This window comes from Cyprinus carpio, chromosome A12, assembly GCF_018340385.1.
Source record: "Cyprinus carpio isolate SPL01 chromosome A12, ASM1834038v1, whole genome shotgun sequence".
Lineage (NCBI taxonomy): Eukaryota > Metazoa > Chordata > Actinopteri > Cypriniformes > Cyprinidae > Cyprinus > Cyprinus carpio.
This window is the reverse complement of record NC_056583.1, coordinates 24,126,028-24,145,704: the sequence shown is the minus strand read 5'-3', so window position 1 is coordinate 24,145,704 and position 19,677 is coordinate 24,126,028. Positions and strand designations below refer to the sequence as shown.

Sequence of the window (19,677 nt, the reverse complement as noted above, 5' to 3'; positions counted from 1 at the left end):
CTCCTGAACAATGTTAGGTAGGTTATTCCAGAGTTTAGGCGCTAAATCAGAAAAGGATCTGCCACCCGCAGTTGATTTTGATATTCTAGGTATTATCAAATTGCCAGAGTTTTGAGAATGCAGCAGATGTGAAGGACTATAATGTAACAAGAGCTCATTCAAATACTGAGGTGCTAAACCATTCAGGGCTTTATAAGTAATAAGCAAGATTTTAAAATCTATACAATGTTTGATAGGGAGCCAGTGCAATGTTGACAGAACCGAACTCTAGCTGCTGCATTTTGGACTAGCTGGAGTTTGTTTATTAAGCATGCAGAACAACCACCCAATAAAGCATTACAATAATGTAACCCTGAGGCCATAAACCCATGGATTAACATTTCTGCATTTGACATTGAGAGCATAGGTCATAATTTAGATATATTTTTGAGATGGAAAAATGGAGTTTTACAAATGCTAGAAACGTGGCTTTCTAAGGAAAGATTGCTATCAAATAGCACACCTAGGTTCCCAACTGATGACGAAGAATTGACAGAGCAGCCATCAAGTCTTAGACACATTCTAGGTTATTACATGCAGAGTTTTTAGGTCCTATAATTAACACCACTTCCATTAATGCCAACAAAGTGTTCTAGTCTATGCAAAAGAATGTTGAGGTCAATAGTGTCGAAGGCAGCGCTTAGATCCAGTAGCACTAATAGACAGATACAGCCACGATCAGACGATAAGAGGAGGTCATTTGTAACTCTAATCAGAGCAGTCTCAGTACTATGATACGGTCTAAATCCTGACTGGAAATCCTCACAGACACCATTTTTCTCTAAGAAGGAATATAATTGTGAGGATACTACCTTTTCTATTGTTTTGGACAGAAAAGGGAGATTGGAGATCGGTCTGTAATTAACTAGTTCTTTGGGGTCAAGTTGTGTTTTTTTGATGAAAATTAGATTAAATGTCCTTGTTTTTCTGAGAAATAAATATGTGAACCTGGCATGTTTACTAAATATGTGCAAGCATATTATTGTATTTTTATCCTTTAGCACATAACAGTAACAGTAGCATAACAGTATGTCAGTAATTTATTAATTACAAAGGCTTCAAGTCTTCTGGGCCAAAAAACTGCTTTGTGTGAAAAACAGACCCCAAATGAATGATGTTAGTGCCCTGTGTTCATAGAAAGAGTTTCCACAGTTAAAATATAACTGAATTAAATATAAGTAAAATACAACATTTAAATTATTTACCATTTATAATATTTTTTAAAGACTTCAAAAGACTTGAATACAATTAAATTTTATTATGCATTATCATCAAATTTCAAAAGTAAAGTGTTTTATGTACTGAGCCCATAAGGACTCATGGTGATAGATATATTTCAATGATTTTTTGAGTATTTTCTCAATATATAGCCCACACAGTATACCCAAACGTAGTAATTTGTAAAATACTATACTTTACAAATGTATTTGGGGAAGGATGAAATATATATATATATTGATCCTTAAGAAAGTACAAGGACACGCTGGAGGAACTATGTCTCTCGGCTGGCCTGGGAACACCTCGGTATCCGGAAGAGCTAGAGGAAGTGTCTAGTGAGAGGGAAGTCTGGGTATCACTGCTTATACTGCTGCCCCTGTGTGCCCCAGTGCACGCCAAAGGCCACAGCACACAATGAAGAAACACCACCACCATCTAAAGAGGAAGTCATCGACCCTGGTCAATGAAGGCCAGCAGCTCCTAAATAAAAACTCTCTCTCTCTCTCACACACACACAAACACACACGCACACACACACACACACACACACACACACACACACACACACACACACACACACACACAGAGAGATAAATTAACACAAGTTGTCCCAGATCACAACCTACACAAGTCTTAAACAATACATTTTAGCTAAAAAATCAACTAACAACAGAAATGATCCACTCCAATGAATAAAGCTTTTACAGAAAATAAAATAATTTGAGAAAGATTAATAATAATAATAATAATAATAAAAAAACTACAACACAAAATAAAGACTCAAACTTTCAGTCACAAAACCTATACATGACTAAGACAAAATCCATTGGCATGGGTCTGACAACACGACCGTGCCCTAACACAAGCACAGACTCAGTGAAGTTTGACCTGTCAACACTCCTGTTTTTCCCGGTAGTCTCCTGTATTTCACACCCATCTCCCGCCCACCTCCCGTTTTGTTATTTCTCCCGGGAAACTTTCCTTTTATGTAATATAAAATTTGTTATAATAAAGATAAAGAAAAAAGAAACATGAATAAGTCTCATTATTATCACAGTAATTCTTATTAATAATTATGTATTTACTTATGTGTATTTAACTTGCCTCTGACCCGCCCCAAACCCAACCCCATCTGTAGATCCTTCAACCAACGGATCATCCTGAACATGCTGATGGTGATTAGCCTTTCGGTGGTCAGCAGCCACCTTTATCTGCTCACGAGCCCCCTCAAACGCAACCTGGAGCCTGGATTGATGTTCTACCACCCAGTCATGTACTGTACAAGTCCACTGGGAGTCTGGGTTCCTGCCCGAACATCAAGAAATGGGGAGATTCACCAGTGGTCTGGTGGGGAGTAGTATTGAAACAAAACAATACTTACAGGAGACAAGATACCCAATCCCTTTTTCTGGAAACTGGGAGGGTACACAAAAGGTAGTGCAGCGTACGGTTGAATCACACTGGCCATTACCGGCCGGATGGTAAAGTGTACTGTAGTGCGAGACCTCTCAACCTTATACAAATTGCACAACCGTTGCATAAGCTGGGGCTCAAAATTCCGGCATTGGTCTGAGTGAATTCGACCAGGCACCCCTAGCTTGTAAAATCACTCCATCACCAGTACTTCCACCACAGTCCCTGCCCTCTGATCTCGAGTAGGGACAGCCATACTGTATTTAGTAAAGATTTGTGTATTTCATCACCAATACATTTTCTATACCTGTCCGCGATGGCTCCAAGACTGTAAAATCTGTTGCCAAGGCCCCATTAGGCCTGGATGCCAACAAAATGGCCCATTAAAGAAATTGCAGTTCAGTGTTGTATATAAAATATTGAGAACTTTTCACTTATAAAACCAAGAGATAATGTTTTCCTCATATATATATATATATATATATATATATATATATATATATATATATATATATATATATATATATATATTACACTACACACACAGTCATGGGCAAAAAATATCAGCACCCTTGGTAAATATGATCAAAGAAGGCTCTGAAAATTAATCTGCATTGTTAATCCTTTTGATCTTTTATTTAAAAAATTCACAAAAATGTATCCTTTCATTGGATAATAAGAACTTTACCAAGGGTGCCAATATTTTTGGCCATGACTGTATATATATATATATATATATATATATATATATATATATATATATATATATATATATTACATAAAACATAAAATCTTTCCTGATCATACATAAAAATGAGTCTGCATGCCTGCAGGATGATTTTGGGGGCTAGACTGACGCTAGTCTCGCATAGAAAACCCTCAGACTGAAGGTCTGGAATTGCTTTCATTGGCCAAGGCCCACCCATGAGGCCGTTTGACCAACACGTCAAACAACCAATCACAGTTTGTTTCGTTCAGCTCTGCGTGGAAATTTCGCCACAATAACAGACCGGTGTGTAAAACACTCGGATATATTTTAAAGATTCTATGCCTTGAACTTTAAATATTTCACATACTTTTAAATATCCAGCGTTTAGTTGATCCTAATAAGCACTCGTCGTCACACTTGTAAACATGGCGGCTTTCTTCTTTCATGAGGGGGTTTGGCACCACAGCATCTTTGTTTCATTGTGGTACGTTAAAGAACGTGACACACGTCTCGCAGAAATCCTGTAGAATTCAACCAATCCAATGACGACTTTGACACTCCTGAAGTGTTTCCACTTTTGTGTCCCATATGCATCAGTCGTTTAGCCAACGGTTTGTGGGCGTGACGTCTAAGGCTGAGACTAGACTGACCCTGGTGAAATAATCCAACACACCTATATAAGAATAGAAGAATTTACTAAAAACTTGGCAAATTTTGATAGCTTCACGCTATCAACACCTTTGGCTGTATGGTTAGATAATTTGGTACCTTTATTATTTTAAACATAAAACAGTAGTTTCACAGCATTCCTGCATACATGATTTTCAGTGGTTTAATTTAGAAGTACAACACATCTGTGTTAAAACAACTTCCTTTGGTCTATTTATGTTATTACCAGCTGGTAAAAACCTATTTGAAATATAATGGGGAAATGACAATTTACTTTATCCTTGTCCTGAACATTGCTATAAAGTTAGCAATGGAATATCCTTAGAGAATGTATTGTGGAAGAGTTCACCGGATATCCTGCTCAGTCTTGTCGGACCGATGTTGCAAAATACCCTGGAAAATCTGTCTGAGGCTGTGCCACAGTTCTCTGCAGACATCTTCCCAGACATCTTCCCAGACATCTCTTGTAAAACAGACCAGACCTTAAAAGATGTTTCACATTCTTTTATGTGAGCTGAAATTCATTCATTGCAGTTTTTCATCTCTATCAGACATAATTTCTCTGTCTAGCACAGCTGTAAAAGTTTAGATGTTTGATTATGCGTGCGCACGTGTGTGTGTGTGTGTGTGTTCGCGCTCGTGGGATTAAGTGGGGTTCAAAGTATTTAGGCTTGAAAAATTTAATAGTGAAATTATGGAATTAACTCATAATAAAATAAATAAATTAAAATGAAATGACATTTTTCTGTAACACATAGCCTAGTTTTACCCTTTGGTAAAACTTTTTATTATGTATTTATTTTTTGTTGTTTCTTTGATTGTGGTGGTATGGATTTTTTATGGACATATTTTATGAGGAGTCATCAATAAAATTTTGACACGTGGTGTTGGATGGATGAATAGATCTTTGGCTTTTGAGGATAAAATCAGAGATTTCTCATAAATGCATAATCCCATAATGATCTCATAAGCACAGCTCACAAGACAAGAAGGATCATGAAACTAGAATCCACAGTATTCAGGGAATTCAACAGCCAAATAAAAGTGCAATAAAATAACCACAATTTTATACTTTCTGTTCCCAAATGTGTAATCTATGAAATCGGTAATTATACTGGATGGATTAAAAAAAAAAAAAAAAAAAAAAAAAAAAAAAAAAAACTTTCCAAATAGCCACGCAAAACCTCGGGAGGCTCTGGGAGAACCAATAGGTTCAGATGCAGTCAGCAAAGGTTGGTTGCATAAATAGACAGACAGACTTAAAACAAACATCCAGTACTCCTCTGATAAAAATCACATTTACACATTTTTCTGTGTGTTGTGTAAAGCGAATGCTCAGTCAGTCCCTGTTGTGTAATGTAATATAATTTAGGACGAGTCATGACCTGGATTATTGTTTCTGTCATGTTGCCACCTCCGGTCCAAGAGTGTGTATTGTGGGCAAAGGTCCTGCAAGTTTTTACACAGCACAACAGCTCCTGAAGGTATGCATGCCACACCACATACACACTTTCTCAGGAAATATTTCATCTAGCATTAGGTTCTTTTAGGTTTACTGATTGCATATGAACCTATTGGTTTTCCCCGAGGATCCCAAGGCTTTGCATGACAGTTTTGAAAGTTATTTTCCATTCAGGAAAAGTATCTTGGTATCTTGTTTGTGATTTTAATTCCACATCTGCAGATCTACTTTTGATTCCCACAGCACAGGCAGTAACTGCTACTGGTTTTGGGATAGATACAATGATCTGGCACTTGAAGACTTTCAAACTGGTTGAATCACAAGTGACTTGCACAAATAGCAAGTCCTCAGAGGGTTTGAATGCCAATCTTTAGTTTTTGTGGGATACAGACAAATTCATCATTGTGTGTACTGGCATTAATACACAAATAACCCATTGTTCGTTTGAGTTTAACTTCATTGTATCACTTTCAGGCTTGGCAAGATGCAGCTGTAGACATTTACGAGCGACTGCTGGTGCTATTTGAACTGGTGTGGTTCGGGGTCGCGCCTGAGGTCAAAGTCAGGCCTTCGTTTAGTCACGGTGAAATAAAAATGAACCGTGTGCTTTGTGTTTCATCAAGTCTCTTTTATGTTTCATGCCTGCCATACAGAGATCACTTAATTAATCAAATACCCAAAAACAAGTTACGCTTTGTTTTTGCTTTTTGTTTTTTTCTAAAGAAATATCCCGTTTTACTAAACAACATGTCAGATTATGATATGAAATACTGCTGATCAATATATTGATTATTCACAATTCATAGATAATGATTGTTTTAGTGATATGATTATAAAAGCAACATTTATTTATAAATATTCATTTTATTGATTGTTTGTAGAAATACAACACTAATCGTGAATCGTGTTACACACAAAACACACTGTTTGGATCAGATTCCTACAAAAATATTTTCCAAAAATTTTAGGTTTTCCTTAAACATACATGAATTCCAGAGCCAAACAATAAGGCAGTAAAATTAGGGCTTTCTGTGTTTTTCCCGTGTCGAGCAACAAGTTTTAATTGTAGTAAATAGAAGATCAATGTTTTCTTACCAGAGCTGGTAGTTTACATGAAGATTTTAGCACATTTAGGAGCAAAAGGTCTAATATTGTTGTCACTTTATTGCACTTCCTATTTGGCCACTGAATTTCCTGAAGACTGTGAATTCTAGTTTCATGATCCTTCTTTGCCTTGTGATATGTGCTTCTGAGAGCATTATGGGTTAATGTGATTATGAGAAATCTTTGATTTAATCTTCATAAGCCACAGCTGAATTGGCAAAATGATTTATTTAGTTTGTGGGGCGGGACTCGACAGATTGGGGTTGGGTTTGGGGCAGGTCAGAGGCAAGTTAAATACACACAAGTAAATACATAATACATAATTATTAATAACAATTATTGTGACAATAATGAGACTTATTCATGTTTCCTTTTTCTTTATCTTTATTATAACAAATTTTATATTACATAAAAGGAAACAATGTGGTGCACGTGGAACATGTAACAAGAAATTTAATGTACTTGAAGTACATGGAAACACCTTCATGTTAAATACATGAGGTAAAGTGTGCCCCTTTGTGCCTCCACAGCGCGATTGTGCCGTTGGGATTTATTATGCTGCGTTACGTCGTTTTTCCCACCGTGTCTGATACTGAAATCAGTGCGACATACTTTGCAAAAAGCGTGGGAATTGTCGATGCTGCTTCGTGATAAGAAATTAAATTCCTCCGACCAGCTGTTGTTATATTTGCAGCTATATTACGTTTTTTTTTCGCAGTAGCACCACCTGCTTTCTAATGCCATTTTTAGTGACGCTTGATTCAAATTCCCCGTCTGCGCAGATATCAACTGCGCAACAGAGCTGTAGGTTGCCAGGTTGAGGTCACAAATAGGTTCAAAATTGCATAATGTATCTATTGTGTGAGTAGGATGTGTTTATACAAGATCTGGCAACTGGACAACCTTGGAATAATGTATTGATGTGATTATTCATATAACGAGGTAGGGCCATACAAATTACGGGAGTTTCCCGGGAGAAATAATAAAACGGGAGGTGGGCGGGAGATGGGTGTGAAATACGGGAGACTGCCGGGAAAAACGAGGGTGTTGACAGGTATGATTAAGACACGTGGTTTAAAGACTCAAGATGCATTTAGAACTGATGCAATCCATTTGTGGCGGGGAGCGGTACAGGTTTTTATAAACACACAAGCCCAAGTTCATCTAAAATCCAACTACGCCACCTGGGAGGAGTTTCACCCAGGAAAATCAAAAAAATAACCCCAAAGTGTATTATTAGGTCATACAGGTTCGCTTCTCTAATAAAAATGTAAGCAGGAAACGTAGGGATCATATGAAAATAAAAAATATATATATATTCAAATATAAAAATAAAAATAAAAAACACCATTCAAAATAGCTCTCTTTCCAAGGACACTTCACAAAAAGAAAATACACAAGAAAACACAGGCACGGATAAACATTACAGAGAAAAAAACAAAAAACAAAAACAAAAAAACAAACAAACAACAATTTACACAATTCAAAATAAACAAGACCGACACCAACCTACGGGGCTGAGGTTACCCTCAGGAGTGATCCCAGCACCAATTATCCAAAAGCACAGTTCCACACACACACACACACACCACTGTGCACTCAGATCACACACACAAACACTTCAAAAGTGTCCCACAGCAAACGATGGAGCAACACCACCACAAAAGATCCTTCACCCGTGGGACCCCAGCTCCTGCAAGGAAATCAAAAACAAAATCAATCTTATAAACACGTAAATTAAAAAAAAAATAAAAAATGGAATCACGGTTTCTTAATAAAACAAACAATGGGTAAGATCACATAAATCTCAATCAACACTACACAAATATTCAAAAGAAAAAGGAAAACCAAGCAAACAAAACTTCAATCTACGAGGTAGACAGGACTCGCATCAGAGCATGTGAGCGAAGTGGAGCGGTGTGTCGGTCCGCTACGGTTACCGCTCTACAAACCTGCGCTCCACTCAGTCGCTCAGCCGCCCAAACGCTCCGTTAATATTCCGCTCAAGCTCGCCGTAAACCAATTCCCACTCAGATCCCGCTCCGACATACAATTTCTCTAGTAAGCATAATTGTTTACTGATTGTACCGAAATTCTTGGATAATTGTCTAAAATTATGCATACTGTTAAATATCAATTATCATTTTTCGAAATTGCAAAAACTGAGGTGTATTTGATTTTCGTTCACTTTATTCCTGTGAAAATAGCTGCCATTGTGCAGTAGCTAGTCTCATTAAAACACAAACGCACACAATCACGAGATGAAATGTGCGTAGATCTTTACAAAATACACCTGGATTATAAAGCCTTTGAAAAGCACACACAAAAGATAAAATGCACTTAAAGAACAGTTGGATTATGGACAGGGTTGAGCGCGCAGGGCTGCGCGTATTGAGCGAGCGGAGCGGAATCTTCAGAAAGACGCTCATCGCTCTTAATTAAGCCCACCGGCAACTATAGTTGCCGCAGTTTATAGTTGTCATTTTCCTTTTAGAAATATTTTTTCTAGATGTTATCCATGTTTTATTTCTCAATGACATGCAAGCAAACAACCACAATAAAGGATTTTAAGAAGAAAAAAAAGGTTTTCACTTCCTTCCTGTTACATGAGGCTGTCAAATTCCTACCTATACTTCCAGGAAGCATGGCGAAGGCAAACCCTCCCAAAGAAATGTAATAATTTTCAAGTTACTAATAAGTATTTTTTGTTGACATATATATATATACACTCACCTAAAGGATTATTAGGAACACCTGATCAATTTCTCATTAATGCAATTATCTAATCAACCAATCACATGGCAGTTGCTTCAATGCATTTAGGGGTGTGGTCCTGGTCAAGACAATCTCCTGAACTCCAAACTGATTGTCAGAATGGGAAAGAAAGGTGAGCGTGGCATGGTTGTTGGTGCCAGACGGGCCGGTCTGAGTATTTCACAATCTGCTCAGTTACTGGGATTTTCATGCACAACCATTTCTAGGGTTTACAAAGAATGGTGTGAAAAGGGAAAAAAACATCCAGTATGCGGCAATCCTGTGGGCGAAAAAGTGCCTTGTTGATGCTATAGGTCAGAGGAGAATGGGCCGACTGATTCAAGCTGATAGAAGAGCAACTTTGACTGAAATAACCACTCGTTACAACCAAGGTATGCAGCAAAGCATTTGTAAAGCCACAACACGCACAACCTTGCGGCGGATGGGCTACAACAGCAGAAGACCCCACCGGGTACCACTCATCTCCACTACAAATAGGAAAAAGAGGCTACAATTTGCACGAACAACTCACCAAAATTGGACAGTTGAAGACTGGAAAAATGTTGCCTGGTCTGATGAGTCTCGATTTTTGTTTAGAAATTAGGATGGTAGAGTCAGAATTTGGCGTAAACAGAATGAGAACATGGATCCATCATGCCTTGTTACCACTGTGCAAGCTGGTGGTGGTGGTGTAATGGTGTGGGGGATGTTTTGTTGGCACACTTTAGGCCCCTTAGTGCCAATTGGGCATCGTTTAAATACCACGGCCTACCTGAGCATTGTTTCTGACCATGTCCATCCCTTTATGACCACCATGTACCCATCCTCTGATGGCTACTTCCAGCAGGATAATGCACCATGTCACAAAGCTCGAATCATTTCAAATTGGTGGAACGGGAGCTTCGTGCCCTGGATGTGCATCGCACAAATCTCCATCAACTGCAAGATGCTATCCTATCAATATGGGCCAAAATTTCTAAAGAATGCTTTCAGCACCTTGTTGAATCAATGCCACGTAGAATTAAGGCAGTTCTGAAGGCGAAAGGGGGTCAAACACAGTATTAGTATGGTGTTCATAATAATCCTTTAGGTGAGTGTATATATATTTATATATATATATATATATATATATATATATATATATATATATATATATATATATATATATATATATACATAATCACACACCTCCGTGTCACCGAAATCGTCCGATACAGAAAACAACGGGGTGAAATGTTTTGGCTTTTCGTCCACCACTGAACTGGGCACATATGAAGCAAGCCCAGATGGATTATGGGGAATGCCGCTGCCATTAGACCCAAAAGTCTGAGGCACAAACTCACTGTCACTGTGCGACCTGCTCTGAAGTGGCGCAGGCATGCCGTGAGAGACTGAACGCGCGGGAGAAATAGTCTTGCTCTCATCGCGCGAGATCCCAAGTCTATTCCCAGAAAGGTTATCCGTTGAGAGGGAATTAAAACACTCTTCTGGAAAGTTGTGTGTAAGCCCAGTCTGTTCAGCACAAGATCCCGATGAAAGAGTGCTTGAGTCTGCGATTGTGCTAACACCAGCCAATCGTCCAGGTAATTCAATACGCCCTGGAGCCACAACGGGGCCAGAACTGCATCCATGCATTTAGAAAATGTTTGAGGAGCCAAGGCTAAGCCGAAGGGAAGAACACGGTATTGATATGCTTTGCCCTCTAAAGCGGATCTGAGGAACTTCCTGTGTCTCAATGATCTGAATATGAAAATATGCATCCTTCAGATCGATTGTGACAAACCAGTTGTTTGGTTGAATCTGAGACAGAATAGATTCCATCTGAGAGGGGTGTACTTCTTTTATAGCCCCTTTGCTCAGCAGAGCTGACATCTCCTGCCGCAGCACTGCGATTTCCTTTGGCTTCACAACCGTGGGAAGAATTCCACGGAAAGGAGGCAGGCCTTTTTTAAACTGAATGGTGTATCCGTGACGAATTGTGCGTAACACCCATTGTGAAATGCCGGGCAAGCGTTCCCACGTGGCCTGGAAAAACATCAGTGGTTTCAAAGCCTCCGCCTGCTGCAGCGTTTCCATACTCATTAAAATGTCCGAGCACGAAAGTCTCACGGCTTCCGTAAGCAAGGGAAGTGCATGCGTCAAAGTCATTGTGTCTCGTTGTGTATAATCCTGAAGCGTGTCCACGGCAGGTATTAATCCAACAAGATGAACATCGGGTGGTAACTCGATCCAGTGCTGCTTGAGGCGCTTTTTGTTAGAGCGTGGAGACTGCAGTGAGAGGGTGGGATGTGCATTAGCGGTCCAACAGCGCTCTCTAGTGGAGGGCACAGTCCCTCGTGAACAGCGAGAGTATCAGGAACTGCTGTTAGGGGCCCAAGGACGAGAGGCATTTGCCGTCGAGCTCAGGTCTAACCTTTTTCGCTGCCGCTTACGAGGGGGCGCCATAGGTGAAGGCTCTTCTCATGAGGTGAACCGTTGGCGGTGAGAGGAAGTTGAGCGTGATCACGCCGTCAGCACCTGACGTCGTTCAGTCTCACTGGCTGCGAGGAATCAGCTGGTGGAAAGTGGCTGATTGCTGTTTCGCTGCCCTAAACTTTTCCACTACTGAAGTGACCGCCTCTCCGAACAGACCGTCCTTAGAAATAGGGGCATCCATGAGAAAAGATTTGTCCTTTTCTTTAATGTCGGTGAGATTAAGCCAAAGGTGGCGCTCAACCGTAATCAACCCAGTCATAGAACGGCCCGCTGCTCGAGCAGTATGTTTGGTAGCGTGTAGCACCAAATCTGTTGCTTGTCGCAGCTCTTTCACAGCCTCGGGTGTGATGCCCTCTCCCTCGTCGAGTTCCTTTAAGAGCTCCGCTTGGTAGGCTTGAAAAACCGCCATCGAGTAGAGCGATGCAGCTGCCTGACCTGCAGCCATGTAGGATTTCCAGACAAGGCTGGATGTGACTCGACATGCCTTAGAAGGAAGAAGGGGGCGAGACTTCCATGCTGTGGCCGAATTAGGCACAAGATGTTCGGCGAGAGTCTCTTCCACCGGTGGCATCACTGTATAGCCACGGTCCGCCATGTCAGAATTGGTGGCGAAATCCGCAGCCGCAGCGTTAGTAATGTGCGCTGAGTAAGGCTGTTTCCATGACCTCAAAACCTCCTGGTGGAGGTCCGGGAAAAAAGGCAAAGGCCTACGGGGCCATGCAGGTGTACGACTGGTTAGGAAATGGTCGTCTAGCTTCGATGAAGTTTGGGCCTTGGCCTTCTCATCGTCCCAATCCAACCCCAGTTTATCCACCGCGCGGGAAACCACGTCCAACAGCTCGCTGTAGGAGGGGGAAGCACGCTTCTCCTGTCCACTAGGAGGGAGAGAGCTGCATGCGTCAGCCATGATGTCCTCAGACTCCGAGGCCTTACACTTCCGAAAACTCATCGCGTCCGCGAAGAGGAGTTAACACTGCTCGAAGAAAAACCGCTGAGAACCCGAGATGGTTTGCTTAGGGCACAGATGATTTGCTTTCCTGAAGGAAATGAAATCTGAGCGAAATAGCGCACGGCACTCAGGTATACTATGCTTACACATGTGTAGGGCGGTGCAAAGCGCTATTTGGCCAATAAAATTGGCTGGATGGTATAGGTCTTCAGACATTCGTCACACCGAAAGGTGTTCCCATACGGTGACGTCACCGCAGCATCGAAGTGACCTATGAAAGGGAACTGCAGACCAGAGATCTCTAAATGGGGGCGGGAACTCCAAAACGGGGTGGGAGCTCCAACAAGAACAAGTTTCAGCTGCTTTACTTTCTGAGAACTCAGATTTCGACAAGCTTTTATGCCTATACATAATAAAGGACTGATAATTACATTTATTAGTTTAGTAACAGTTTCAGTTTTTTAATAATGACAATTTTTTGTTTTTTAGGCAGATGCGTCTAAGAAAGAAGCTCTTTTTTTTCCACTATGGGTTATAGGACACTATATGCTATGTGTAAGTGGTCTATACATTCCCTCCTCTTCAGCAGGACTGCATGTCTGTCAAACTATGTTGTATTAATGTTTTTAAAGTATATGTGCAATTTTAACTTGAAGGTATATACTATGAAACATGCTATTTTTTCTAGTTTAGACTGCATATTCCCTGCATGTAGGTGATGAGGCCTCGACAGAGAGAGTTGGTCTATCTGGACTCTATGTACCATAAGACTGCGGGAGAATTTGGAGACATGTCCTACCAAAATGTCCTAAGGTTACTTAATGAAGACGTGCGTTTTGGCAGCCATGTTCCCCTGGCCAGCCTTTGTTTTGTTTCATTTGGTGGTCATGTTCTCTGGCCTGCAGTTTACAGGAACACTTTATGTGTGACTTTAGTGTATGTACTGTTTAGTGTATGTACATGCTTCAGTTCTAGTGTTCCAAGCATGATAAAACAAAACAGAGGACTTCATTCACCATCCTTTTTTTTATAGGAAACTTGGACAGAATCTTGTCCCTGGAAAATGGTCAGAAAAAAACTGGAAGTGATTTAGTGAAAGTGAAAGTGAAAGTGAAACTGACGTGACATACAGCCAAGTATGGTGACCCATACTCAGAATTTGTGCTCTACATTTAAATTTAAACATACAGTAACTTCAATGATTGTTTTTTTGTGTGTGATTATGAACTATTCTTTATCTTCTATTATCACACTGAATAAGTAACTATAAAATCATCTATTTAAACAGGGAGTTCCTGTGCAAGATTATGGGAATGACTGTGGTATCTTCATGATCATGGTGAGTTAACAATTCTAGATTAAACAAATTACAAGATTAAATTGACAAAATTATGGAAAAAAAAAAATAAAAGTACACATTCATTTTTAACACAGCATGACAAAAATGTTATTGAAAATATATATTTTATATGCAGTACATCTGGTATATGGCAATGGAGGCTTATTTTGATTTCACTGTGGTAAGTGTTGCTTAAAATTTACATTATACAGCCTTTCTAAAAACAAGATAACCTCTTAATCATTTCACATACCTCATGTAGGTGTAATCTTGTAGTTACTGACTTGCTGAATTGTGGTTATGTGATTAACTGATTTGAGTGTTACAGTTTATATGAATTGTTTTAGAGGAGAGTTCTGATGGAGAATTTTCATCTAGAAGAGTATTTTTTTATTTTTTATTATTTGAATTAAATGCTTTTAATGCAACCGTTTAAATAAAACCAAAAGGTCTTATTTTCAATAATGTGCATTTGCAGTCACGGGAAAAGATTTGCACATTGGACTGAAGATGGTATACAAAATCTTAAGGGAACTTTTACACCCGTCTTCCACATACCAAGGAAAAGAAAATGTCCAGACCCCACAGTAAGCTTTGTGGGGTTTATCTTTTACAGAGCTACTCTAAAAGAGACTGCTAAGAAGTCAGACTGCTGACCACATTTCTAATAATTTTCATATTTCCACAGAAGGATGGCAAGCCAACCAAAAGAATCCAGACAAAAAAACATTATGAAATGGGCACAACACAGAAATGGGTACATCTATTGTATGTACAGATAAATGAATAGTTCCCCCAAATGTGTGTATGAACTTTGCTAAACGTGTGTGTGTGCAATTTAAATTAAAAAAGAGCTTTATTTATGTCCGTTCTAATTCAAAATTGGATCACTTCAAAAAACATTTATTAACCTGTGTGTGTGTATTACAAGTAAACTTTGAACATTGACATCCTATGATCAATTAAAACTGTCATTTTAATGATTGAAATATTTTGAATAACAAAAAACATTAGAAAAATTAAATACATTCATGTCTCTCTTTTTTATTCATTTTACATTATAGCCATGAAGACATACATTGAACCACTTCAAAAAGCATATACATTTACAGTATATCTGACATTATTTTACAGTGTATATGGTATCATGACACTTAACCAATAAAGTGTGCGAGGTTGTTTTTTTTTTCCACATCTAAATAAAACTTAGTATGTGTTCGTTCCTGTCAAATAAAAATAAAATAAAAAATTGTAGTCTTGTGTCTGAATGGACTGTAGAATTTTATATATAATCTATATTTTAATTCTTTTCTCGTGATAAAATGTCATAGGCCTTCAGATATTTAAATATATCTATTTTATAATTTTAATTACCAAATGCTTACATTTTATGCAAGATCAGTTAAACTTAAAAGTTAAACTTAAAGCGAGAAACGGAATTTAATACACGAACTTTTATGTTGATATGTCAATCAACAACACGGCGGAAGCGAAACGTCATTGTGGATACCCCGCCCCCTTTTGGAGGTACGGCCCACATTTGGAGTTCACGCCCCGTTTTGGAGCTCTCAGGGCTGCAGTTATACCCTTCTCTGTTTGAGAGCCATGTTGAAAATGAGTTTTGTAGAAGGATCAGTGTTTAGACTCGTGTAAACAGCAGATAGAGTCAGAGAGGAATGCACTCAGATAGTGAAGACACAAAAAGCGCAGGTGAGCATAACTCTATCTGAACACGAAATAATTCCCTTTATATTTACCAATCCATAACGCGCTGCTGGAAAACCATCAATGCGCGCAAGTTGTTTACGCAATTTGCCGATATTTTAAAAAGAGTAGGCTATGACTATATAAAAGTTTTTGTGCACGTTTTGAATGATAAATGTTGCAAGTGCTATCCACAGAATTCTTTTTTGGATTCAGTCGGTAAAGAGAATTAATGCATTGGAAAGATTTGCGCTTCGTGGCGTTTGATTTCTGTCGCAGCTGCTGTAGATTCAGCTGATACACGGGTGTGTTTCATTGCGTGCCCTCAGTGCTTTTTACTGTAAGAATATTTTGGGTTTCGTGGCTATATTTGTTTTCACCCATTAGTCCCATCAACACATCTTAATTAAAGCACGAGTTGTTGTGTGAGACCTCGCAAAAATATCAGACATATTTAGGAATGAAGAATATCTTCAAATGATGTCAGCATGTTTTATTTTGGGTAAAATGTTCCTAAAAGAACTGATTCAATCCCAGTAAAAAACTTTTCTGCTGAGCTTTGAGTAATTCGTTCTCTTTATCTGCTCTGTAAGTTTTAGTTCTTCCTTATTAGCCACGGTTATGTTTCATTTCTAAGGGAAATATCTGTAATTCTTTGTATTGCAGAATCAGAACAATGAATGCTGTAAGTGTTGTGGAACTGCTCATTGTGGTTTGGAGCTTCTCCGCTGTCTGTGAAGGTTATGATGATGGTAACAGTATAAACTTTCCCTTTGAAAGTGTGTGTGAGAATGGCGAGGGACTAAATATATGATAATGAGAAAACATTTGGTCAAATGTACTTAATAGATATGCAGAATGTAAATAATAATGCACAATATTTTTTTTTTGTAGTAGATCTGAATTGTTTATTTCTTGTTTAAAAATATAGATATTTTTATTATTCTTCAATTGCTATATTATATGATAATATACGTTGTTATTTTTCAGATTTCATAGTAAGCTGTCAGAATGTGACTGGATCTATGAGGAAAGAAGTAACTCTCACCTGCAGCGTCTCTCTGCAGATCACTGAATGCTGCATTATAAAGTATAAGTTTCAATACCCTGAGATCTATAAAGACTCTGCAATCTGTCGTCAAGATGTTCCTGTGAACTCCTGTGAACAGAGAAACAGTTTCACATGCAGCTACACTCCAACTACAGCGATGACAGAACAATTCAGATTCTTTGTGCAAACAAAGTGTGGAGTGAAAGGAGGAGAATTTGCTGTGAACATAACAGGTGTGGTATATAATACTGTTGTTTATAATTCAACAAGTGTTTGCAGCGCTTCATTTATTTTGTCTACTAACAGTGGTTTAAAATCTTTTAACAGAACCCATGAAAGATGAAATAGACACTGAAGCTCCTGGAAAGAAAGGTATTATATTCTATAATAATTATTGATTATTGAGCTCCCGATTACTTAGGAACAAAGAAAAATGCTCTGTAGTCTCTCGTCACGTGATTTTAGTGAAGATCTTAAAAAGGAAACTGAAAAAACATTTTAAACTCATCTTTCCAGAAGAACCTGTTGGGGACATATCAGAAACATCTGAACAGAAGAAACCGGAAGATCGTGGATTTAAGATCGCTGTCATCGCTGCTGTTATAAGCTGTTTTATCATCATCATAATGCCCATCATTTACAGATTGACACAAAAACACACCAACCGGAACAGGACTCTTCTGAGTGTCAGATATGAAGAAGACGACAGCAATCATCCAGAAACAAAAACTGAAAATATGATATAATAGCAGTACCAAACTAATTTGTTTGTCTTATCATACAGTGCTCATAAAAGACACAAGCTTTATTTGAGCTCCAGCAAACTTCTCTACTATCTGTTAAAATTTAAACTACTAAACTTTATAACTCTGATTGCAAAACTCTGTTTCTGTTTTATATTAATTTCTGTGAAATAATGATATATTATAGATCTGTTTGATCAGTGTATTTATAGTTCTTTTTCTGCACATGCAATTTCTTAATAGTGTGAACCGTAAGGTTTGTACAGTGTGTTTTACTGATTTAAGAAGTAAGGAGCTCAATACAGACTTGTGATAGGCTACTCTCTAAAGATGAATATCTGGAACATGTTTTTATAACCGTGTAATGGGTCAGAGCAGGATACTGGATGAAAAATAGCTGCACAGAGCTCATCTGTGCCTTTAGTTACTGAATGAGATTCTCTAGATCAGGGATAGGCAACTTCGGTCCTGGAGGGCCACTGTCCTGCAGAGTTTAGCTCCAGAGTTAACCTAATTAAACACACCTGAACAAGGCAATCAGTGTTTTCGGGATTACTAGATAGATACAGGCAGGTGAGTTTTTATGAGGGCTGAAGCTAAACTCTGCAGGATAGTGGCCCTCCAGGACTGGAGTTGCCTATCCCTGCTCTAGATCTTGAGATTTGTTTTCTGAATTTCTGTTCTGAGAAATGGAGAAAAAGAAAGTAAAATGATCCCACACCTGAGAAAAGCAAACAGTTTTGGGCATGTACTTAGATACTTCCAATCCAGTGTGCAACAATTATTTAAATCCACAACAAACTATGGATTATTTGCACAAGCAGCGCACATCATGAGCAGCAGCAAGGATCCATTTCACTCCGTTTGGTTTTTGTTTGTTGTTAGGAAAAATAAAAATAAAAATAATGATATCAGTGTTGGAGTCAATCACAATGATATGATGCCTAAACCACAACATTCACACATACAGTGGGATTCAGTGGGGTTACATCTGGAAATCTGTAATTCAAAGTCTAATTTCAAACTGAAAATAAACCAAATTGTCTTATTTTTCTTTATTATGAAATTCGTATGCTGCTAATGAAACCATTTTGAATTAAACTTGTTTATTTGTGGGAAATGGTAAAAGTCATTCTCTGCTCACCTGTCTTGAATATAATACAACTGCTGCAATGCATTCATCTACCAGCAGAGAGCAGCTCCTGTTGAAATCAGCTGACTTTGAACAATATGAATATCATATACAGATCTCATGAAATTATATTATTGTGTCTTGTTCTGAGGTGAATTAGCATCATCTTATTTTTGACTGAGTGTCGTTTGATGACTCTTGGTGCAGGATTGCTGCTTGTTTGTTATTCTAAATGAAGATAAAACTGATATAATGCTATAAACTGAAAGTGAAGGAAACACTGGTGTTTTGTTCACTTTTTGAAGTTTCTTTATTCTTTCACTTTGCTCCTCGTCTTTCATATGTGGTTCACTTGTAAAATGTTCTGCACGGACCGTGTTTGCACAGCCTCTCTTTTTTTCTTCTATAATAAAACATGCCAAATTTCCCATGTGAAGTTAATAAAACAGAAGTAGTTAAATTCATTTCATATTAAGTTTAAATTTGGAAGAAGAAAGCCTAGCCTAATAATACAATCAACTAGAAATCTTTCATTTGTCAATTAGTGATGCTTCCCATGTTTGTACATTGTGTGAATAATATCAAACCACTTTTTTAAATGGTTATATAGGTCATTTCCAGGGCTTTACTTCATGCACTGGCGCCACAGATTTGACCTCAAACTGACTATGATTATTATACCTGTAAGAACATTCCTCCATGCCAGATCTTGTCAGAAAATTGTCTAATACCCAAAACCTGTTAACATCAAGTCTGGTACCCAAAATAGCCAAAACTCTATTAACCATCTTTAATGAGCCAAGAAGTTGACTGAGCAAAGCCAGTGAAGGGCAGAAGGAGACGAAGTGATGATTATAATAAATGATTATATTGTTAAATGGAATAATAAAATGAATGAATAAAGAAAAAATAAATA

The 19,677-nt window shown here is 38.4% G+C and overlaps 1 protein-coding gene and 1 long non-coding RNA gene across 4 annotated transcripts; both read left to right on the top strand.

Moving 5' to 3' along the window:
• The first annotated feature begins 5,733 nt into the window (after nt 1-5,733).
• On the top strand, nt 5,734-15,320 carry LOC122147079. Of its 3 annotated transcripts, none has more exons than XR_006161403.1 (7): nt 5,734-6,071; nt 13,282-13,347; nt 13,508-13,928; nt 14,081-14,131; nt 14,268-14,312; nt 14,610-14,718; nt 14,820-15,320. It is a non-coding gene; the product is annotated as an uncharacterized LOC122147079 (long non-coding RNA). The 3 variants fall into 3 exon arrangements; XR_006161404.1 differs by having other exon boundaries at nt 13,282-13,728; nt 13,826-13,928; XR_006161402.1 differs by having other exon boundaries at nt 13,282-13,928.
• A 364-nt stretch (nt 15,321-15,684) lies between these two features.
• Nucleotides 15,685-17,900, top strand: LOC109047968. The gene is made up of 5 exons (XM_042768122.1): nt 15,685-15,841; nt 16,502-16,587; nt 16,826-17,119; nt 17,214-17,258; nt 17,403-17,900. Exons 2-5 carry the CDS (start codon nt 16,512-16,514, stop codon nt 17,630-17,632), a joined length of 645 nt encoding a protein of 214 aa, XP_042624056.1. The 5' UTR covers nt 15,685-15,841; nt 16,502-16,511; the 3' UTR covers nt 17,633-17,900.
• Nucleotides 17,901-19,677: the final 1,777 nt, after the last annotated feature.